This window comes from Grus americana, chromosome 2, assembly GCF_028858705.1.
Source record: "Grus americana isolate bGruAme1 chromosome 2, bGruAme1.mat, whole genome shotgun sequence".
NCBI classification, from domain to species: Eukaryota; Metazoa; Chordata; class Aves; order Gruiformes; family Gruidae; genus Grus; species Grus americana.
The window spans coordinates 157,667,130-157,691,985 of NC_072853.1; the positions used below are offsets into that span (position 1 = coordinate 157,667,130).

Consider the following 24,856-nt stretch of genomic DNA (forward strand, 5'->3'; position numbering starts at 1 on the left):
CTGGGCTGCTCCACTGTGGTGCCCCAGAATGCCCCATTCTGTGAGGTCAAAGCTACTTAGGAAAGCTGCTGGAGCACGGAGCCAGCCCTTTGGTAAGTTTGGAATATATTGCATAGTTTTGCAAAGTTTTTATTTTTTTTTAATTTATTATTTTATGGCCTAAAGGGTATAAAATAATAAAGAAAAGAAACCTTGCAAAGCAGAGCAATACATTAAAAAAAAAAGGGGATTTACCACATTCCCTCTAAACCGGCTGCATGCTCCAGCAGGGTTTCCTTGGAACCTTTGTCATTGAACAGCACGTCCTGGTTGTGGCAGAAGTCATCAGCGCCATGTGAGTTCACAAACCTCAAACTTCCTAATTTATAACAGGTTCTTACTAATGACGTAATAAAAGAATACATTATTTTTGTGTTTTTAATAATTAATTTATGCATTCTGAGAGGGTTATCCTAGTATTCTAACTTGCATTGCATTACACTTTAAAATGTATTACATTCTTTAAAAGAAAAGAAAATTAAGTGTCCTCCAATGTAAAAAAAAAAGTTAATACTAAATCCCAATGTTCAAAAATGCTTCCTGAAATTAAGATGTCCCTATCTTAGTGCTGCTCACTGTGGGGCAGAATAGAGAATTCTATAGTTCGTTAGTGAGGATTCACTTAACTCATAGTTGCTGAGTGATGCAGTAGAATAAGAATTTTCCCTCCATTTTAGTCCAGCTAAGCCAACCCACATTGCAGTTCTACTTTTACTACTGGAAGATAGAAATGTCCTTGCTGAAATTAAAATTAAATACATTAATAATTTTAAATAAATTTTATATATATTCCCAGAAGCTGAGATTGTAGTAGTGCAAGTCAGTAACAATCAGACTGGACCAGAGGAACTGAATTTTCTGGTCCACAGTGGCCATGTAATGAATAGCACGAATGCTATAAAATGGTCCTGGGAAGGATTTCCAGGTGAGGTGCAGTGAAGTGGCTTTCTCCTGTCCTGCTCCTGCTGCCTCTGTTCTGTAGCCACAAACTGAAGTCCCCAGTGGTGCTGCTGAGTAGCTTCTGCAGCAAGAGACTGCAAGGTTTCTCGTTAAGCAAACAAGTGGAACTGTGCAAGAAGTAAGAAAGGAATTGCAGCATTAGCATGAGAACTGCATTGTAGAAAACTTCAGTGTGCTAGGACTCATTAATTATTGTTAGGGTTTTTTATGCTAACTTGAAGATATCTGGCAGGCATGAGCATTTCACCCAATTTCCAGCCCATTTATAGCAAAATAAAGGCAAGATTGCATAAAGAAGCCTAAATGCCACCTCAGAAAAGGGTAATTCTGACCTGGAAAGCGAAGGATGTGAACATAACCAATTTTTAAATCTTGCTCACCTGCTTTAAGTATTTGGATAAAGGGATTTTTGTGTTGAAATGTCCTTGAGCACCCCAAGTTCAAGTTGTGTCAGGCTGGGCAGAGAATGGATTGAGAGCAGCCCTGAGGAGAAGGACTTGGGGTTGGTGAATGAGAAGCTCAACATGACCCAACAATGTGCGCTTGCAGCCCAGAAAGCCAACCGTGTCCTGGGCTGCATCAAAAGAGGTGTGACCAGCAGGTCGAGGGAGGTGATCCTGCCCCTCTACTCCGCTCTTGTGAGACCCCACCTGGAGTACTGCATCCAGCTGTGGGGGCCCCAGTACAAGAAAGACATGAAGCTGTTGGAGTGAGTCCAGGGGAGTGCCACGAAGATGATCAGAGGGCTGGAGCACCTCTCCTGTGAAGACAGGCTGAGACAGTTGGGATTGTTCAGCCTGGAGAAAAGAAGGCTCCTGGGAGACCTTAGAGCAGCCTGCCAGTACCTGAAGGGGCCTACAGGAAAGCTGGAGAGGGACTGTTTACAAGGGCATGGAGTGACAGGACAAGGGGTAATGGGTTTAAGCTGAAGGAGGGTCGATTTAGGTTAGATATTAGAAAGAAATTCTTCTCTGTGAGGGTGGTGAGGCACTGGCACAGGTTGCCCAGAGAAGCTGTGGAGGGCCTCTCCCTGGAAGTGTTCAAGGCCAGGCTGGATGGGGCTTCGGGCAACGTGGTCTAGTGGAGGGTGTCCCTGCCCATGGCAGGGGGGTTGGAACTAGATGATCTTTGAGGTCCCTTCCAACCCAAACCAGTCTATGATTCTATGTAGTTCCACCAAGTCACTGTTGAATTCCCACTCCTGGTGCTGCCAGGTGAGCAGGAGCAGTCAATACATGCTTCCCAATGAGAAGTTACACATCAGTTCAGAAGTGCCGAGGAGCAACTTGGAGCCATGTTAGAAAGCTTCCCTTGTGAGGCTCAGAGATTGCTGAAACATGTCTCTGAAAGGGGAGGCTAAAGCCTTTTGAAGACTTATGGGCATCTGATTGGGGTACCAACGCCAGAGCTTGAGTTAAAGTAGAGTGCTGGGTTATGGCACCACTCTCACCAGCTCCCAGTACTCTGATGTGGAAGTTGTAAAGACTGGACCCATTCTTAGCACCAGCAGCCTATCAAGATTTATGGGTGAGATCTTTTCCTTTCTGGGAAAATCTACGTGCCCTACACAATGATCCCTTTTGCTGTACATTAAATTTCTTTGGGAGGTATCTCTGTCTCTCCAGTACTGATTGCTTATCTGCTTACCGTGTGTAGTCATCCTGCTAGTGCGCTGTATGCCAGCTAGGCATCTTTGGACTCTGCAGGTGGTGGGAGGTCCTTTACTTGTTATCCAAAAGCCCCCTTTTTTGTGCATGTAGTGGGTCTCCAGGAGAACTGAAGATTTAATTTTGGCCCAATTGATCTTATGAAGCCTAGGTCAGACATATGCCCAAACACTCTTCCGTGGCCTGTACCATCTTTCCTACAAGCTCTGGTCCAGATGATTGTGAAGGCTTTTGCCTAGACCCATTCAGGTTCCCTCAATGTGCAGACTCTTTTGACAGACCTTGAATCATGAGCATGGCAACTCAATTATTTCGCGCTCTACCAAATGCCCAATACCTGTCACTCATCACCAAATGCCAGATATCATCTGTAGAAATGCAGAAACTAAATGCATATACTTATAAGACTCAGCAGTACCTACCTGCCTCCTGAGTTAAGTGGGAAATCAGCTCATATCTCCTCAGGACACCAGAAGTAAGGGCAGTGGTGGGTCAGTAGCCTGCCAGAATGCAATTGCAAATTGGAATTGCCATTTGTCAGCATTTATTGCCCCGCTGAAAATACTGGAACTATAATAAAACCTCAGACTTTACTGTTAATCTGCCTCAGCACAACATGGGGTAAATCTTTGATTCAGTGGAACAGTTAATTGCCAAGATGTCCGTCCAGGTATCTCCATATGCTGCCAAAACAGCCTGCCAGGCAGTGGAACCGGTGTTGTGATCAGATGGCGCCGTCATACCAAAATACATCCTGGTGCATTTAGCTGGAGTATTCCTGTCCTTGGGCAGCCCTTGCTTAGTGCAGGCAGACAAGGCTCTTCACTTACTGCCAAAATCCAAGACTTTGTCCACCAGGTGAAAACCTTTTTTTTCCCTAGATTGCTTTGCAGAGCCCTAAAGGAAGACAGCATTTCTAAAAGGTGATCTCCCACCTCAGCTACCACTGCATTTCACTCTGTGTCTGCATCCCAAAAGTCATTGTGACAAGATGATGCAGGGATGCTCTACAGTCACTCTCCTTTTTTGTCTTCTTTTTTGCCTACTCCTTTTGCATTTTCTAAAAATGGAGGAGGCTGATACAGAGATGTCCAGGTCTGTTAGGTAGTCTCTGCAGTTCTGCGCTGTGTCTACTCCTGTTACGAGACTTACATCAAGAAATGAAGTTACTTTTTTGACAACAGATTTCTACAGCAGTGGAAGAAACAATCTTGTTTCAGTTCCTTCCAAGTATTTATATAACTAAATTCTTGCACCTACCCCAATATATCATATATTGTTGCAATTTCAGAATGGGAATTTTTGCTTCCAAAATTTATATTTTAACCCTCGACTTTTCATAATATCCCATCTGATCCCCCTAATGCCACAGCGTTCACCACAATTCTGTTATTTTCAGTATGAGACTAGCAAAGCTGACAGCTTAACCATCTCTTGATGACTATTGCATTTCAAGGTGAGATGGAACTGTCTATTTGTTCAGTGCCTCAGTTTCAGGATTAACTTTAATGTACCATACCTAGATGCACCTACCATACATCTCTACCATACCTTGAATTACATAGAGGCAGCATTGACAGAACTACCTATAGGTTTGGAACCCTATATAGCCTTACCCAGCATCTCCAAAGCAGTCTTCCACAACTGCAGTGTGTTCAAGCGCGTGGTCCTCAGCTTGATTGTTGACATCCATACTAAGCAAACACCCTCTAACATCTCACAGTGCTTTGAAACAACTGAAGTGGTAGAAATGTTTCAGCCAGCTGTAGAAGGGAGTATCTCTTCTGTTGTCAGCTTCTCTCAACCAAAACATTGGTGACATACAGCTTCTCAAGGGTTAACATGGAAGTAAAAAGTCTGTGACTTTGCAAGGATATGTGGCTACCAGGAACATTTTGTTGCTTGGAGTCATTAACAAAACCCACACGATGTTTTGTGAGATTGATTCAGGGAGGTGAGCCAAGTTATGACTGACATCATGGTGGCCAGGTGCTGCATAAACTACTTCAGCTGTGAAACTGGCACGTTCGCCCCAGAAATATTTCTTTGTAGTTCTTCTCCCAGCTCCACCAACTGCTCTAGCAAATTAGATGGTATGCATGGGTTATTAAGCCACAGCTCAGCAGGCGAAGCCTGTGTTGGTCATCAAGTTTCCAGACGAGGTATCATCTTTCTGTAGGTTTATGTACTGTAAACAGGAGCAGCACAAGTCTGAGGTTCTCCACCACAGAAAGTTTCCTTCTTTCTAGATATTTCCTGATGCAGTTTAATTCTGAATTCCTCAGTGTTTCTGAGGGATTAGAAAACTCAGAAAATGTACTGGCAACATGTTCATTTATTTCTGTCTAATCAGAGTGATTTTTTTAGTCCAAGTCTGATCATAAGAGTGTTTGTTTCCCTCAGTCTGGAGAGGATGAGGTTATTTTGCATCCAAATCCTCATGCTTTGCTGCATGGCTGTCGGTGGGAGGTGAAGAGCAAACAAAAGTATCTTTCTTACTTGTCCAGCAAAAGTTGATCAAGAAATGGAGTCAGTTCACCCCCAGTCATTAGTATTGATGAGGGGGAAAATATTTGTCTTTGGTGTAAATTCCACCATTTTGGACTATTTCCAGGTAAAGTGCTCTCGGAATCAATTTTCTGTTCTACTGAAAGCAATGCGGCTTTTTTTCCTCCCGTATTACTGTGGAGTTTGTGTGGGTACTTTTCAGTACAGGGATAAAGTTTATTCTTTTGATTTTGATTTTATTTTGGGATGTTCTGCCCCATTGAAGAAGTGGCACTTAAGGGATCTTAATGTGGTTCTGGGTCATAATTCTCGCACCTTTAACCTCCCGGCAGCTTATTTATTATTGTGCAGATTTTTTTTTTCTCCTGATATTGGTTGCATCAAGTAGACAAGGTCAGGGATGGGGGGAAGGGTTTGATGCTGAATCTCTGTATACCAGATTCATACAGATTGGAGCCCATCCCAGGTTCTTACTCGAGTGGTTACAGCTTACTGTTTGTAAGAATTATTTATTTACCAGACAGATAACACACCTTGATTGTTTGTGGGGCCCTAACCTTATATTTGTGTAGAACTAAAACCTTTCAGTCTTCTCTGAAAAACTTAATAGAATTGGCTGAGAAAGAAAGAGTGAAGTAATATTTATAGTAAAAACTGTTACTACTCCCTAGCTGGGTTTGATCTGTCACTTGAGCTCAGGGCATACTCCTTTCAGGCTTGGGTAACTTTGCCAACATCTCTTTTCACATGTTTATGAAGCACATGCTCAAGGTTCGGTCATACTTTATTCTGATGCCATAAAAGCAACATAAAAGCATAAGGCTTCATTTGACCATTCTGTGCTATAGTCGTTATGTCAACCGTATCCGAGAACACATCGCTTCGTGGCAAGTCACTGGTCATGAATCATCAGGAGTGGCGTAAATGTAGACAAGCAATCAAAGATAAAATTTTTACTGTATGATAAATGAAATTATTTGAACTGTAGTTCATACATATTCCATGACATCCTCTGGCTCATACTCCAGCAGAGACCTAAATTGTTTGGATTATTAACTGCCATTGTGGCTGGACTTGTACACCTTTTGTGCCTTTATCATACTAAGTACAGACATCCAGGTCATACAAACCTTGTTCTAAATTGCACAGATTTGAAAGCTCTCTCGTCCGGGTTTGGGGGGAGTAGGGCCACTCACTCACCAAGGAGGGAAGCTGTGTAAGCAGCGCATCTTCAAGAATTGCAGAGGTGTATATCTTTTTCCTAATGTCAAGTGTTACAGAGATACTCATATTCCTGAAAATAAAGTTCTATTTTGTGCCTTACCTAAGGCACTTGGATTTGAAAACGTCGGCTTTACTTTACCAAGCTGGCATTTCAAGTTTTCAAGTCACAAATGAATCTCTCATGTGCATCATAAATCTCTGGGGCTTTATGGTCCTTTCTCAGAACTCGTATGATTTGGGGTTTTTATGCTGTGACCGTTCTGATTTGAAATATCGATGAATCACAAATTAAGATGTGAGGGGGACTGTAAAATTGATGGTAAATCTGCCTGTCTGAGATGAGTGAACAACATAGGACCCATGGGAAGTAAAGACATCAAATTGGGAATATTTTTTCCCCTTGGGGAGACTCTTGGGTACCAGAGAAATTAGCTCTGACATAAGTGTTTCCTTCAGGGACCCTGATAAGTGTCTTTTCTCAATACTTATGCTTACTGGGTATCCAATAAACGAGATGTAGTATATTTGGGTTTTAAAAGTTCATAAAACTTTTGCCGAAGAAATTTAAAGCCACAAGGATTGTTAAATTGGGGCCAGATTTACTCCCTTGAAAATGATTGCAAAACTCTTGCTTGCCTCAGCAGGAGAGAGGTTATTTCCATATTAAGCAATCAAGCACTCTTTTAATCAAGGTATCTTAAAATGGCAATTACTCGATCTTAATTATTTGTCAGCAACACATAATTTTTGTTGATATTATAATACTGTTTATTAGTGCCATTAATAACTGAGCTATTTTGCCCTCTTTGGTACAGTTCTAACAGCAAAGTCCATGGGCATTTTGAGTAAATTAGTATTTTAGGAGCGTGTTCTGCCTGCATTCGTCGTGATTCCTCACAGACTCTGAAAGTATAGCAAAAAACAGAGTTAAACTTCTACTGGACCTGTAGAGCACTGTTAAGATGTTACATGGTTCATCCAGCACTGTGATAAACTTGATATCGTAGTACCTCATAGCTTGTAAGCATCTGTGGACACAGGCGTTCAGCATGTGTTAATGAATCTTGTGTCTTTACAGCGTTTATTCAGGACACCAGTCTATTTTGATTCCTCCCTCAGAACTGGAGACCAATCCTGCTCTGTGGCTTCTTGCCGTGAGTCAGTACAAAGTGAGAGACACTTTTTGTTCCTATTCAGTCATGGAGCTTTGTACTAAGGGACTCGGTTCACAAACAGAGTCGCTGAAGGTGAGTAATTCTGTCGTCCTGCACAACCTGCCGCCTGCACGGTGGTGTTTGAGAGCCTTCCCTGCCACGAACGGCTGTGCTAAATGTCTGCAGTGAGGAGAAAACCATCAGAGGGCAAGGGCAGCTTCCACAGAACCCGTGTTATTCCTTGCCAATGGCTATATATGAATATCAGTCATTCTCTTTCAGATCACAGGGCTTTTAAATATCAAGGAAAGGCTTTTATTTACCTAAGCTTTCTGATCTGTGTTGCAGCCTGTCTTGATAGGCAAGTGTTGGAAAACAGGTGTAAATATCCAAAAGGCCTGAGGAGTATTATATTGTATATTATGTTTTATGAATTCCCTGATTATATGAAGTACTAGTTTGGTTTTGGCCCCTGTAGTTAAATAATCACATACTTAAAAGCACCATATTATTTTAACTGGATTGTCCTCATTGTATGGGGAGGGGGAGATGTGTATATCTTCTTTTTTTTTTCCCCAGAATTAAAAGCCAGGTAGGCAGTTACATTTCTGAAATCATCTAGAATTTCCAGTATGCTACTGAAATAAATTAGATCTTGGGATACTGATATTTATGATGTCTCCAGCCCTTACCATCCTCACTTAATAATTTCCTAATCAGTTTTTCCAAGGCTAGACACTGCTTCCTGTTTGCTATTATTCAGTGGCTTTCTGAACTAATACTGGGAAACAGCATTCCCTCCCTTCAGAATTAGCATACTCATCTCTTCCTATGGGCTAATTTTGAGACGATATGCTCTTCTACAGCTATTAGACTGTCATCTGGCCATCCGGCCTCCAGGAAAGATGGAAATGATACTGGCACCTTAGCCTTTATTCCCCTATTCCTCTTGAATCATAATACCTACATAATACACTTAAGTCCTACTAACTGTTTTTCATTAAATCTCCCCATTTGTGGCCTTTGTTACATTTTAACTTCTTTTTAGGCAAGGGGACTGGACCTTTCACGTGTACGGACATGTGTAGTAGTGGCTGAAGAACGACCTCGGATAGCTCTTACTCAGTCATTTTCAAAATTATTTAAAGACCTTGGTCTCCATCCACGGGCTGTCAGCACATCACTTGGCTGTAGAGTTAACCTGGCAATATGTTTACAGGTAAGATTTTTCACTCCTTAAGCTCAAAGTTGTTTTAAGAAAATGGTTTTCAGTAAGAAGCGTTCATTGTATTTCCTTTGGCTGCTTGGTTGTAGACACATGAAGAAAATGCATGTGGTAGTTAATGTTCTTGCATACGCAGGTAGTAAATTTCTGTTAAATTCATCCCTCTCATGTTGCAATCATAGCATTTATTCTGCCCATGAATACAGTAATTCAGAAAAGCGCATGGTAGTGACAGAATGTACTCCAAAAATAGTATTTAGTCATGCAATGTAAAATCCAGTATCCTAGTGCTTACTTTATTATGTTACAAAATTCCTTTATATATAAAAGAATTTATAAAAGAATTATAAAAGAATTCCAACCATTACTTAATTAACTAGATAGATAGATATTTTCTGCACACAGTTTATTGCTTACAAGGGAAAATTATTCTGATACATCTCCTTCATTCTATTTTGATGCACTAATCAGAAGAAAGTACCCAGGGACAATATAGGATTTAACTTGCATTCTCCAGGAATCTTTACTGAGGCATGACTTTAAGGACAGTTGGGGCACCATAGCTATCTGGTCTGAATTCCTGAATAGCATCTAGGTTTTCACCCAGTGATAACTACACCAAGCAAATACTTTTAGGCTGATCTACAGTACATTATTTTATCTTTCAGGACTTTGAGTGATGAAAGTTAACTTGCTTTTTTATAAGGTGTTCAATTTTTAATTAATTTTGCCTTATATCTAGTTGAAATTTATCTGGCATTAGATTCAGCCATTTTTTATTTTATTACATTTTTCTAATCTAGAATAAAGAATCTCATTTCTATCATGACTCATACACATCTTAAAGAATATGATAAGATAAAGTTAAGATAAAATAAGGTAAGATAAAAATCTTAAGATAAAGAGTCGTAAGACATGCTTTCCTGATCTGCGTCTCATTTTTATGACTCCTGATCTCTTTCTGTCCTTCCAAATGTGGTATCAAAACTTCATATATTATTCCTGTAATAACGCCATAGGTGTCCAACTCAGACGTAATATGATTTCTGACTTAATAATCTTTTAAAATAATACAAGAATCATCTTCTGCATTGGCAGCTGCATTGGCTGGGAAGTTCCATATCCATTTGGTCACCATCTCTCTAACCCTTTCAAAGTCACTGTTTGCCTACTATAACTTGCCTGTACTCTATATGGTGCGTCCCACATTTCAGATCTGGCAGTTACCCCTAGTTTGCGTTAAAGGATTTCTCACACATGTGATGGGCTTAATTGCTGAGGTGTGGAAGCCATAACAGATCTTCTCAGTGACACTATAAATAAGGCATTTGCTATTCTTTTCCTGATTGTAAATGCAAAGATTTTTTAATTTTATCCAAAAAATGTGACAAATACAGGTGATGGGTTCAGCACAAACCAATATGTCTGTGTGTTATGCCTTTTGCCCTTTTCAACATCACCAAAGAGTCCTGGCTTTCATCAGAGCTTGGCTAAAACTGACCTTGTAGTTCAGCCTGGTACCAGAATATGAATACAGGAGGTATGCCACATCTCCAGTACTGCTTGCTTTGTCTCTGACTACCAGCAGAGTATCCCTTCAGCCCAGGCTGACATCATTATTATTATTATTATTATTATTATTATTATTATTATTATTATTAAACATATGACAAGGCAAAGCTGAGCAGATTTAAAAGTCATTCTGTGTCCCAGAGGTAGAGTTCTTTAGTTTGACATTCTGTAATTGCTGCCATAAATGTTCTTCAGGAATAAAAGTTTAAGAAAATCACCTGTAGTCTCCAAAGCAGCACTTGAATCCTTCAGAACAGTTTTACCCTAATAAAACTTAATAGTCTTGAGAGAAAAACACATCTTGTAGGTTAGAAACGGCTATGAACTTAGGCGGCATCTTCCCCCATATTTCTGTCATGGATTTGATACAAAAAGTACTGACTGAGGTTTTGAAATCTCTTCTACTGGATGCTTCTTTGCAAGAATACAGTCCTCTTCATTTCTTTCTCCATATCTGGAGTCCTGGGTGATGACAAGGCAGAGAGGACAACTCAGAAAACATCTAGGATATCTGTAGGCAGTCCCACCTGAGGCAGCACAATTTGGACAGGACCAGTTTAGGCCAGTTAGTAGGTGTAGGTTGCTGTGCTTTCCCAGTCAGCAACACAGCCAAGGTGAAACACAGCAGGCAGCAAGGACACCGGCAGCTTTCCCTCAAGTCAAAAGGGAAAACAGAGGAGAAAGAGATGAGCTGGTTGCTCAATAGCAAGAGTTTTCTCATTTGCTCCTGTATCTTTAGCCATTTTGAAGTGCCCATGGGATGTCTTTTACAGATGAGGGGCAGGAGGGAAGTGATGGCACATCTTCATGGCCGACTGCTCTGACTTTCCCGACAGATCAGGATGGGGGCCCATCAGCTCCCTCCTGCAGCTGTAGTGGAGCTGCTTCTGAAAAAATGTTAACTTCCCTGGCTTCTGGGCCCTGGAGGGACCAGGCATGAAGGATGCTGTAGATAACAAGAACAGATTAGCTGCTAAAGTTTGCTTGCCACTAATGAAAATCTCCATTTCAGGCTTGCAGTGATCTCCGGACTGTTCGTGGTGGCTGTTTCACTTACAAGATAAGTCATTTGTTCAGGACAAATAGTAAAACCAGGGAATGACACTAAGCAGCAGTAAGACAACTTCAATGCCCAAGTCTGCCTCACTGGAAGTAATACTGTACTGGGTCTGCCTGGGATGGAGTTAACTGTTTTCATAGCAGCCCATATGGAGCTGCGTTTTGGATGTGGGACTGAAATAGTGCTGATAGCACAGCAGTGGTTTAGCTGTTGCTGATCAGTGCTGCACAGCATTAAGGCTTTCCCTGTTCCCCACTCTGCCCACCACACCACCACCCCACTGCCCCCAGCGAGGAGGCTGGGAGGGGACACAGCTGGGACCGCCGACCCCAGCTGACCTGGGCTAACCCATACCGTATAGTGCCATGCTCAGCATTAAAAAAGGGGGGGTTGGTCTTCCATAATACCACGCTCAGAGATTGGCCGGGCATCATTCTGCTTGTGGGAGGTGCTGAGCGATTGCTTTTGCAACACTTGGGGGTTTTTTTCTCTTTCGTTCACTTAGTAAAGTCACTTCATCTCAACCCACCATTTTTCTTGCTTTTGCTTTTCTTATTCTCTCCCCTGTCCCACCAGGAGGGGAGTGAGCAAGCGGCTGGGAGGGTGCTTAGCTGCTGCCTGGGTCAACCCACCACAAACGTGCAGGAAAGCTGAACACACTGAGAGAAATTGGAAGTCCTAATCAGTATGGAGTTAGGCTGGATTTTTGCTTGACAATGTATATCTGCCTTTTGATTGTGTTAACTCCTTAGCTGAAGTTGGCTTCTAAGATGGTTCTTTACAGAAATTCTTGAAAGAGTTACTGAATCAAACTGTAAAAGTAGATAACTCTCTAAAGGAATATTATTAATGATACTGACTATGAATTTAGGAACAGCACAAAATGAGAGCCTTGAGTGAGGTAATTAACAGCCTGGCTGATCATATAGCTTAGTGTCAGGCTTCATTGAGTTCTACTAAGATGTTGCACCTTGGTCCATAGGACAAACTAAAAGCCATTCACTGTCTAGGGTGGAATGAAGAAAAGCCATTTCAGAACAGGCTATATTTATTAATGTTACCATTCCAAGTGAAATGGGTTTTGAAGCATTTAAGCCGAGAGTAGTTTGGCAAGTTTTAAAGGGGTTTGAAAAATTACTAAAGATGTTAGTTACAAGCATCACTGCAAAACATGTTGTTTTGGTAGAGAATATAAAGATACAAGATTGCAGCCTTTGAAGCATCTGGTGGTAGACACTGCCAAAGACCATATATTGAATTAGACTGAATGCTCTTTCCAAACGGTCTGGAAGTTTATGGCTAGTGATATTCTGGAATAGCTTGTGGGTTATTCTGTTTTCTGGGCTGAGGAACAGAATGAATTTTAATCCTTGGTCAACATTATGTTCCTGAAATTAGCATTGTCTTCAATATAGTCCAGAAATGGGTCATGATTTCTGGATTCTTCACACTGCATAAAAATACTTCTAAAGATATTGAGTCAATAGCATCTGCCTTTGCTTTTTTTCTTCCAAGTTGTGTCATCTGTGAGATTAGCGTGTGGTTCCTGGAACAACATCTTCCACAGGGATAACTGTGATCCAGCCTATTCTATGTTCTTTCTAAAATATGTATCTACTAATCACCTTCCTAAACATATCTCAATATTCAGCTATTGACCCTTACCAGCACAAAGCCTATCCAGGCTTTCTTCTCTATGGGCTGCCTCTAATGCAGCTTGGCTGTGATCTTTGATACCTTCCTCACTTCATTTCCAATTTTTTGGACAAATTTAAGACTCAAGTGTTTCAGGGGAAAGATATCCTGATTTTTCAAAAAAGCTTTTACTGTTGTTGCCCCCTCCAAAAAGAAGGGGGGGGTGTACATGTATGTGTGTGTCTGTGTTCATATTCATAGCAGAATTTGACCTTTTATTAAAGATTACTTTAAAAAGGAAATCGTTGTGATAATCCCTTTGGTACAAAAGACCCTTAGTCTACCAAATGAATCTTAATTTCAAGATTAGGGTCACTGACAGACTCATGCATTGTTATTTGTATTCATTTCCTCTCAATTTTAGAGAAAATTTACTATGTTTCTTTTGATGTAATCATTTTGGACTAGATTTTTAGAGGTGTGCTTTACAAAATAAATAATACTCTCCATCTTTAGGCACTTAAATACCATTAATATCTGACCTTTTATGGCTGTATAGGCACAGATAATGGTCCAGGGATTTCTGAGATGAAAAGATTGCATCTAGCATATTTCAATTCTCATTATCTAGCATCTTAGCATTCTCAAGAGAGAGAGAAAAATAGATATGAAAAGTAGCTTGTTTCTTACAACAGCACAGATGGTTCTCTAGGATTTTAGCTAATTTCCATTTAAACACTCGAAATAAATATTTTCATTTTATTCAACCTGGTACTCAAATTCAGTTGAGGAAAAACTTCTAGAAGTTGTTCATTTTCCTTAGTTAGCCCTGAAAATGTACTAACAAATCTGCCCAACCTAGGGCAGGAGAGCAGGATTCATCTTGCTTCTTTGACCATCATCTTTAAGTTAGATGGCAAGGTTAAGTGAGTTATCCAATATCCATCTGTAGTCAGTAGAACCAAAGAAATACTTGCAGAGAAAGCTTCATTCAGCCTATCTTAGGTGCCCGTCTTGGGATGGATTCATCACCATCAGGAGATACTTCCTACCTTATACTGCACACTTTCTTCTTTGATGGCTGAAGTTAGATGAAATGAATCCTTCCTTCACTGTCCAGCAACAGGAACTTTGTTAGTAAATTTAGGGCTTAAAGCTAATAGTTCTTTTTACTTAGTGATAGATCACACTTTTTTGAGGATCTTCTGTATCAAAAGTAATTAGGGATAGCTCTGCTAAGAGTGCAACAGGAGACCGTGCACTTTATCAGAGGTATGATTCACACTGTGCGATGTATTACAGCTCTGGGTGAGTTCCCTCAGATTCTGTGTTTTCCCACCTTTACTATGAGTCATGCCATGAAGTTCTTTTCACAGCTCCGGCTGCTGGGCTTGCGTACGTGAGATTGTTAAGTGTACATCAAAAATTCCATTTCTGAGCATCACTGGAGCAGAAGTAGACTCAGAGTAAACATTGAGGCCACATCCTTAGACAGCAAAACAAACCCCAAAACAACAGTTATTTTTAAATTCTTAGGACAATTCTGATTGCCTAGTTCCTGGTTTTTAACTCTGGGGAGGGAAGCAGGGGAGAGTGTGCAGCTTGGCCTTTGACTTCAGTGGAAATTGGGTACAGGCTGAGTGCTGGCACATGCTCATCCCTGCTGCTGACTTGTTGGAGTAGTCCTCTGTGTAGTTCTCTGTTTTCCCAGAGAAGAAAAGCCTGGCATATTGCAGAGGGTTGCATGGACCAGGGATGGTTTACTGGTGGCAGCTTATGCATGGGCAGGAGATACATTCAGTCCAAGGGATGTGACTTACGATGTACCTGGTTTCAACAGAAAGTGGTGTTTGGCCCATTTTATTTCCTTGACCACTACTTAGCATGACCTTAGTAAGTATCAGATACAACAGAAGTCATGTTGTTTTTTTCCTGTTACCAACACCATAGATGCTCTCTGTCTCACAAAACAAACGTGCACAGACAAACTCAGTCACTCTGGTCTCGGCTAAGACTCTGCTTATTCTGAAACCCTTTCAGAGTATCTCAGCTGCAGCTGGCCACAGCAGGACGATGCTGAGGCTTCAACTGCTGTGTCTCAAGCCCTTCCTTAGGTAAAAGCCATATGAGGCTCCGGTACTCTCAAAGTCCTCGCTGGACCTGCAGTACAGTCACGAACAATGAATTATGTAACTGATGGATTTCAGCAATTCTCCTGCTTTCTTGCAGTTCCACTGCAGTGTTCAACCTGGATTATTAGTAATATTTCTATTTTGGGGCAGCAATGTAATAAGCAGATCCATCCTATTTTTTTAAATGCTTCATGTTCCCCCGCATCCAAAATAAACCTATTTTAAGATGCTGCTGTGGCAGCTTCCTGTAGTCTTTAACTTTGGTGGAATTCAGAAGTTTGATGAGAGAGATATGGGACACCAGTGCTCTCAGAGCTGTTTATTTTCACAAGTTGTAGAGCAAGTCCCACTGCAGCCGTCTGGTGGTAGATGCTCCACGTGACTGTAGCAGCTTTGGACTAGTCACCAATGTGTTTTGTCTTTTTGCTGCGTTATCAATCGTGGTGGAGAATTGATGGGGTTTTATCGGCTTTTAATTTTACTGTTCTTTATATGTATTATGCTGTTTATCATAGCAAATAGACTAAGAATGAAGAACTGTTGAACTATGAAGTTACTCCATTTAGTTATGGTCTTCCAGTAATTAGGCTGTGCACAAAGTCTTGATTTTATTTCACTTTAGGAGCAGGTTAATCTGTATGAAACAAGGTGTAAGTATCTTTCTGTGTTGTATACTAATTATTTTTTTTTCCAAAAAGAGAGCTTACTTTTGATTTCCAGAGGACATCGCTTACAAACTTCTTTTTGTAGTGAAATGGCAGACCTGGAACCCCTGTCTCAATGGATGTGCCTTAAAATAGCAGGGCCATAATGTTTACTGACTTCTTCACCAAAATTAAAAAAAAAATCAGTATGCTAGACACATGTTTTCCACTAACAACGTTGTCTGTAGTGTCCTAAAACCATTTAAGTCTGTTTGTCCAAGGTTAGCAGTCTACAGCTGTCTCTTCTGTTGCTCTACTAAAATGTTGACACCTCATTTTTTACTTTTTTTAACCTTTAATGGTATAATGGTTAATTTGTAAGATTCCTGTATTTGACATTGTTTTTCTTTTTATTTTACTCCCTGCTTTTTGCATTCTCCTCTTTTTTTTTCTCCCACCCTTCATTCCCATTTTTTTATTATTATTTTTGTCTTGTGTTACCTTCTTTCCTTCTCTCCCTCATCCCTGCTATTCCTGCTGCTATAGCCTCACAGGCTGGGGAAGCTGGCCGAGCAGGTAGGGGATTTTCATGTTCCCTCAATACCCACCTATCAGCTTCCAACAGTGGGACAGACTAGAAATTGAGTCTGGAGATTTGGGGATTTTCAGATCCTTCTATGAAATTATAAACAAGTCCAGTAGAGCTTTATCTGGATGCAGGTTTCATCAAATAAAAGCTGTCTGTTGTAACTATTGCATTCACACTGAAAGTAACAAATACCATAGTGATTGTCTTTGATTTTCAAACTGGACCGTTTCCATTATTTTATAAATCAATTCAGGTTTAGTTTTATTTTTAAAGATAACCAATTTTTCCTTGGTTTTGTTTTTTTTTAACATTGCATATATTTCAAATAAGTTCTCCACTCAGCACTAGTCTGTTACACTGCTGAGTTTACTAGTAGACTGAAAATCGTGTTGTTAATAGCTAGAGAGGATATTGTATCTTGTATTGTGTATAACAAGCTAAAGAGGCTAACATGCATGTGCAGCTCTATTACTCTTTTTCTCCTCTGGTGGTGGGTCACTATCAGTATCTGTACAGTAAGTATCAATTGGTAGTGGTAACTCTTTCCCCTTTTAGATACAAAAATTATCTGTTTGTGGAACTCCATCACAATTTTTAGTGCTCACGAAATTGTGGAACTACCAGCCTGCATTGTGGAAATGCAAAATTTAGCCCTAGACATTCCTAATACAAAGAATTATACTCTATAATATATCCCAAATGGCACAGAAATCATTGAGAGTTGATGCTGTCTGCTGTTTTAAGTAGAAAACATCTAAATAACTGATAAAGGAGTTCCTACACCTGTAGATTGCCAGGGTTAGGTGAATTTATCTGCTGGGAAAAAAAAATTTCCAAAGTTCCAGTGTTCCAAAATGGAGTTGTGCTTTTCTTTTAGCTTCCTGCTTGGCAGTGAGGGGAGGTATGCAGCAGAGGAAAGAGCCCTAGACCAGAGCATTGACCATTCACATGATGTTCAGTGGTGAGGAGTATGAAGTTTCAGATAAGGGAAGATTGTAGCAGGTTACAAAACTGCAGCAAAGCTGTGGGTGGAAGGGCTTAAAAGATGGTATCATTTCTGTATGAAAGGAAACTAAAATTAATCTACTGCTTTTCAAGTAACTAAATATTATGACATAAAGCAAGGATTTAAATTATGCAGTGGAAGACTGAAAAGAAACAGAATAATTGCTTACAGACCTTCAGTCCACATTGGTTCATGTCATGCGTGCTACCTTTACTATCTTTAGCTTCAAGTATATTCTCTGTTGCATGTATGGAAGACTCTCAGTAAACCATGCTTCACATTCCTGACCATGTGCTTCTGCCATTAAACTGTGTCTCCTCAGCAATTTCCGCGTTCCTTTATATGGCAAAATGTGTTTAACATTTTTTGTATGTATCCACGTGCTGATTACTTGGCCTTTCGTAGCAAATAAAACCTATGTTGACATGTGTTTGGTTAAGTAGTATGGCCGCTTGATGTTTTTCTGAACCCCGAGGTAATAAGTACCTGACGGTAGGTATGTTTTCCAGTGCTCTTTCTGATTCTGTAAAGCTGAGCTTTGTTTGATGAATAGTTTAACTATAACTTGTCATTTGATTAGCATAATTAGCAGGGAAATGAACGTTCGGTTATTTGGGGGGTAAAACTCTTTTCTTCTCTCAGCCTTCAGGTTCTGATTAGCTGATGTTGTTGTTTACAGGGAACATCTGGACCAGATCCCACCACAGTGTATGTTGATATGAGGGCACTGAGGCATGACAGGTCGGAACCACCTTTTTCTTTTTCTCTACACACAATTAACAGAGTTTCTAGAAAGCGAGTTACTTCAGCACACCTCCTGGTCCCTGAAAACCTTTGTTATTCTCATAAATAATTTGTTCTAACTCCTACCAGCCAGCGGACATAGACATTTTATTAGTCATTTAATTAATTTTACCCTTGATAAAACTGAAGCATCTGACATAGCCATTGCAAAGACGACCAAAATTCCCTGCTTTTATTGCATTCTGGGTTTCTTGACACTTGTTTCAGGTGGTACAGCCTAGCTGGTCCCTAAGAAGTGGAGTCCCCTTGGGCCTCTTAGCTTCACGGAGGTTCTTCTCCTGCATTAGCAACTGTTAGCCAGTGGGGAGACCGTGGGGGGATTTTGCTGTAGTTTTTAGTGCTGCAGGACTGTGAGGGAATGGATTATTGACTGTAGCCATTGTGAGCAACCACATTCTGTAACTGTGGGCGTTTTCTAGTTCTGTCTGTGATGTTAGATACCTATACAAAAAGTGAGAACTAAAATTCACCACTAGTGGTATCAAGGAGATGTGTGAAATCTTATAGTTGGAGTGAAACTTGTAATTTTATGTGTAATTTTAGAGAATACCCATGCACATATAATTCAGTTTTCCAATACTCTGGTCAAAACAAAAAGTTTTCTGTTAACTCTGGAAAAGATGAACATTTAATTAACAGCACACACCAGCCCTGGTACCTAAAAAATCATTATCCAAATAGGGTGCGTTTGTCGTTTGGTTTGGTTTTTTTCTTTTTCTTTTTTTTTTTCCTTTCATCCTTCTTAAAAGCTTAACAGAGAATTTGTTCCCCTTAGGTGGATACGAACTTTGTCTATATCAAAGTGACCGGCTCAGCTTGCAGGGTGCAGACCTCAGGCCACTGCAGGCCCAAATTATCCTCTAGATAGTTATGTCAGATATACATATAGATATTTTCTTGTAGCACACGGAGTTTGGTGGAAGAAAGGAGATGGCAAGATACTTGACTCTCTCACCATTTCTTTATTCCTTTTGCACACAATGTTACCAATAATATAATGCTCATGTTTGATCCATCCCTTGGGATACTAACTGTCTGCATGACCAAGGCATAGAAAACTTGGTCTTCCTGGCCCAGCAGCTGTGGTACTATGTAGACATGGTCCATGCTCATACCCAACCCAGTGAATAAAAAAGGCCTTTTTTTAAAAAAGGTGTTATTGTTATGTGAGCTTACCCTCTCTGCATTGCACTTTTGAAAGGAGATTTACTTGAGAAGTTGAATGATTTATGTTGTAAAAAAGAAACACAAAGTGGAGCATTTCTTTACCAAACACTGTGAGCAGGACAGATCTCATCCAGCCTCAGGTGGTCTCCTAGGCTCCTTCTGTGGTCACTGGGAAGGCACGCGCACCACCAGTGTGTCGCAGCTATCATCTCAGACGTGCACTGGCATGGGATAAATTGACCTTTAAGGTACCTTTCTTTCTGTATCGATGAGGAAGGAAGCTTACGTGGAAATGAAGTGTTTATTTTTTAATAAACACAGTAAGGTGAGATGTACTTACCCATATTGTTTGCTCTAATCTCAGAGCTCTGAAATGGTTGAAGTTAAGTTGAACACAATGTAGATAGATACGTGTAAGCATCATTCCAGTGCAGGAGAAAGTGCTAATTAATCATTAAAAGTAAAGTTGTAGCTATAGAGGGGAAAGAAAAAAGCAAATGTAGATTAATTCCTTGTTTTGGAATTATTTTTTCTGAGAGGAGAAAGAAATTTATAGAATATCTATTGGAAGGGAAGTATATAGAAACATATATAGAAAGAGAACATAAGATTTAGAGTTAACAAAAATTATAAAAAATAACAATAAATTTGTATATATTTATATAGAGGAAATAAGATTTGCTATTCATAAAAGCTGCATAAACCATGAGTATACTATTTCCCTGCCTGAACATGTCATTGAGAAGTAAGCATCATTATCAAAATCAGACTTTGCAGTATATTAATTTATATTTAGTGACTATTTCTACAGAACATAAAAGATGATCTTTAGAGCTGGCTTCTCAGACTGTAGTAATGTAGATTTTAATTTGATGGATTAAAGCTGTGCCTCATTTACTCAATCCTGTGGAATTTAGAATTAGATTCATGGGTCATAAATTAGGGGAGAAAACAACTTTATTTGACATAGTCTCTTCACACTTGCTGTTTCTAACCATTTTAGTGGAACTGAATGTCACTATTGCTTAGCAGTAACTGAAGGATTGCTGGACGTAGCTGTGAGACCGTATAGTAACAACCCACCAAGTCTTTGCAGGTCTGACAGTCCCCCAACAATATGAAAAAATTACACTGTACACTTAATGTGAGAAAATTTTTTTGATATTTTTTTAGTTTAGAAGATACTTTCCCGAATCTGAAGAAGACTGAACTTTTTTTTTCTTGACACTTCATAGTTGCTGTAAAAAGCAGCTGTAGTTCATCTTTTTGAGATTATTCAAATCCTACTCACATCTATAAAAACTAATAATCAGTTTGAATACAATTATTTCAAGCTCATCTGGTAATTATGTGCTTGCATACTTCACAGCGTATGAAAATGTCATTGTTTGACAGCAGTTTAGATCAAAATACCTGTGCTATGTACAATTTGGGTAGAGATCTAGGGGTGCTCAGTTGACCAAACTAGACATTTCCTCCCAGCTCTTGCTGGATTTGGATGGTTTGCTTCTTGGGACAGGTTGAAGGTTCTCAAACACCTTTTCCTGTGTGCCTCTGTGTGGTTTTGAGCCACCGGGCCACTGGTTTAGGTGCTGGGACTGTGCAGCTCTGGCCACAGTTGCCTGCTGAGGGAAGTGGCTGGGATTGGGCTCACCTGGAGGTTCGGGAAACTTGTGCCAAGGGATGCAACCACTCAGTCAGTGGCTGCCACCAGTTATGATGCTGGAAAAAGGCTTGATTGCCTGGCTCTGAGCACCTAGTGCTGTTTTAGATGCTACAGCTACTCCAGCAGGGTCCCTCATTGAGCTTGCGATGTGTTTGCTAGCAGTAATGAGATGTCCCAGGCACCCTGTGCTGTCTCGAATGGCATTGGACACCTCTTTTTGGAAACAGTATCGTCCGAACAGCAAGAGTATACAGCTCTGGTTTGCTCTTCGTAGCAATACATCAGTATTGTTGTACTTGGCATCTCATTGATTTTCTAAAAATCAGAGTGTCCTCAGGATGGCCAAGAAAGAGCGAGCAAAGATGGGCAAATCCCACCTGGGCTGTTTGATAAAGCAACAGGAGAAGACTCCTGAGTTAGCACCAGGCGGCTGATAAGCCCCTGCACTGCAGAGCAATGCAGTTTAGAGAGGTTAACTTAGATCCAAAAGGCAAAATAGGTGGATTAATGCTTCACCGCACATGAGCTGGCCTCGCAGCAGGCTGCGCTGGCACGGCACGGCTGGCCCCATTGCTGACTCACTGTGCAACTCAGGTCATGTAAATGTGCCCGCGTGCATCTGCAGGGAGAGCAGATGCAACAGAACTCCAGGCATGAGCACCCTGTCGGGCCGTTGGCTGCATTTCTCTGCTCCTGCCTCAAGGAAAGCAACTTTATGCACCCCCTCCACCCACCCACACCCTCCCCCCAAAAAAAAAAAAAAGAAATAGAATATATTCATATTCTTGTTGTGCTGTCTAAACTAGTGGTGTTCAGATCACTCCATTGTCATTTTAGACCAATCATGTTCTCCTCAGAAAGCTTTTCAAGTGGTTAAGCACAAGATACCTAAATATGCTAAAAGCTGAGAAGTGCTTGCAAGATAAAAAAGAGAGAGAAACCCTTTTCTCCTCATACCAAAACACCATATACTTGAAAAATGTTGGCTTTTATAACACTTACATGCTTTTGTAGCAGTAAAGATGTAACTTCAAAGCCCAAGCATCAAGTTTATCCAGAATGTTCTAAAACAATATGTACATGTGTTCATAAAATTAAAAATGTCCAACAAAAAATACATCTCTGATATTAGCATAAAAATTTCACAGCCTCCTCATCCTTAACAGCAGGTTAGTTCTTGATAGAAAAAATATTGGCAAAATGAGCCACTTCATCAAACTGAGAACAGATCTCATGTATATTCCAAAATAAATCTTCCTTTAACATAGACAGGGCAAAAATATTTTTTAAGTGTTCTTCAGGAGGCCAGGCTGGATTTTCAAATGTTTCAATATATTTGCAAATATTCTAAAAAATATTTTTTATAGAATCATTCAAAACTGTTTTCAAAATGTTACTGTTTAAAAATGTTGACATATTCTGACCTTTTGGAATTTTTGCTCAAATTTTTAACATAGGAAATTTTTTTCTGTGTTTCTGTATCTTTCATATTTAAAATGTTGCATAGAGGATTTCCTCAGAAGTTTTAATTACTGAGCTGAAGGATCCATCTGATGATGGCTGAGGGAGATCAATGATTTTCTCCTAAAGTCGAAACTTCCTGCAAAGCCTGTAAAGATAAACATCCCCTTGCATCCTGATATTGTCTTCTATAGCAAAACCTTATCCATAAAGAAAAAAAGATTACAAAAGTCACTGTCCTGCCATAAGTGAGGCAAGGAAGGCTCTACTTTGATATCAGAGTTTATTGTAAAAGGACAAAAAGTAAAAGGAAACAAATTCAGTTCAATCTATGTCTGCCTCCAAAAGCAGGTGAAAATGTCACCAGTCGTCTTGTTCAGCAGCAGGTAGCGACAGCTTAGGAGCTCTGATGGAGTGGAGGCTTAGACTTCTAGCGGGAGAGAGCCACTAATCAACTCACATATGTATTGATGAAGATTTTGTATCATTTCACATGCGTTCGTAATAGACAGTTTCCCCTTATTTTGACTACAAATTGTATTTAAGCTGTTTATTGAACTACATCCACATTTTGTACCAAACTGGGCAAGAATGAGGACTTTCGAGCAGTGTTAGTAAACACCGTTCTCGATTTTATTTGATACCATCTCTAGTTTCATATATGCAGGCATCCTTACCCCTCATATCCTTCTGATCCTGTCTTTAAATTCCAGTATTCCCTTTGGTGAAATAATAGGTGCATTAAATGATCATTTAAATTACTCAATTTCATCTAGTTAAGTCTGTATTTTTTCAGTAGGGTTAAAAAAATGGAGAATTTAATTTATTAAACCCTTTTGTGTTTTACTAGATTTCCTTTTGAGCTACATGTAGCGGTGAGCTGCTTGGATAGTTCCTTGGTCACAGACATGGTGAGGCAGCTGGCACCAAGGAGGGAACCAAAGCCAACGCAGGATATTGCCAACTAGACTAGAAGCACCAAGATGTATTTGGGTTCAAGTTACTAATTTTTTAGTCTGGCTATCATTCAATGTGTGGCTTGTGGGATCCAGACTCTCTCACTGAAGTACTCCCACTCCCATCATTAGAGCAGTTATTTTAATCTGATCACCCTCTGTATTTATTAAACAAGCAGTTTGTGGAGTTGTACACATAGGTGTCTTCTCTTCTTACGTGGCCATTGACATCTGGAGTGATGCAAATCAGTGTCTGTCTTAAAAAGAAGTGACCTTTGTGTATACTTATGTCATTAGCAGTCTTGATTTCTTAGGAAGTCATTTGTATGTTGTATTAAATCTTATTTTCCATTTTGGACTTTGGGGGTGTTCAGAGAGCTCTGAACTTCCATCAGACTTGCTCAGATACTGTCTCTTTGACAGAGGTGATTTTGGAGGATGGAAACTCTGAATCTCATTCCCCAAGAAAAGAAGGGAACACTTGTAGCATTTCAAAGATACGTGAAAACAGTTACTTAGGATTTATTTTTATAGATTGTTTATACACTGAGCCCAGTCTGAAATGCAGGCTCTGTCAAAAGGAATCAGTTAAGGCTTTGGCTTTATTTTAATATATTCCAGCATTTCAGACTTCATGCAGGAAAAGAAAAACAGCCTTTTATTCTGGCTGTCAATTGTTTATCCTTCTCCTCCATATTTGACTGAAACTTTCATGTTGTGTATACATTGGTTTGGGTAATACCAAGCAACAAAGCCACGGGAGCTTTTTTTCTAATTCTCAAACACTTCTACTCCATCTCCTTTGAAAAATACTCTTATTATAGGGTTACCAGACAAAAGACCTACTTAGCTAAATTATTATCTAAGCTATAGCCGCAGCAGTGCTCTGTAGCACAGTCACGGCATGGAGGATAACCATTTTATGGTCACATAGTAGGGAAAAGAGGCTGGGGGGGAGATATGTCAGCAGGAGACATGCTAATGGCAAGTGACAGTAAAATAGTTACCTTTTGTGAAACCTTAATTGATTAATCATACTTGAAAGCCATTTGCCAATGGTAGCAAGAGAGAAACTTTGCAGAGCGCTCCCTGATGCGCTGAGGAGCAGTGCTTTTTCCAGCCCTTGTAATGGGTTACAGCGTACAGAGCCCAGTCGCAGGTTACAGAAAATCCCAGTCCTCAATTATTCACTCTGTGTGGGGTCCAAAGCGGTAATTAAAATCTATTATTGCCCCCTTTGACATACAGCCACCTTTTTCCTTGAGTAGGTAAAGTATGTGGAGTATTTTGAGGTTTGGAGTGCTCTGTAGCTCGTGAGGAGTTCAAAACACAGACCTCACAAGTCATCGCCCTCAGAAAGCCACTCGTGCTTTATACCCAACGAGCT

General features: G+C 40.2%; 1 protein-coding gene across 6 annotated transcripts in view; it reads left to right on the forward strand.

Annotated features, from left to right (window-relative positions):
* Positions 1-24,856, forward strand: part of DIP2C (disco interacting protein 2 homolog C) — a 329,448-nt gene that overhangs the window by 281,405 nt on the left and 23,187 nt on the right. For 4 of the 6 annotated variants that reach the window (XM_054815993.1, XM_054815996.1, XM_054815990.1 and 1 more), the window contains 4 exons: positions 7,477-7,645; positions 8,601-8,771; positions 16,367-16,396; positions 18,095-18,156. In XM_054815993.1, the coding sequence (XP_054671968.1) occupies positions 7,477-7,645; positions 8,601-8,771; positions 16,367-16,396; positions 18,095-18,156 (432 nt within the window). The remainder of the gene's footprint in view (positions 1-7,476; positions 7,646-8,600; positions 8,772-16,366; positions 16,397-18,094; positions 18,157-24,856) is intronic. The other 2 variants (XM_054815992.1, XM_054815995.1) reach the window with 1 other exon arrangement.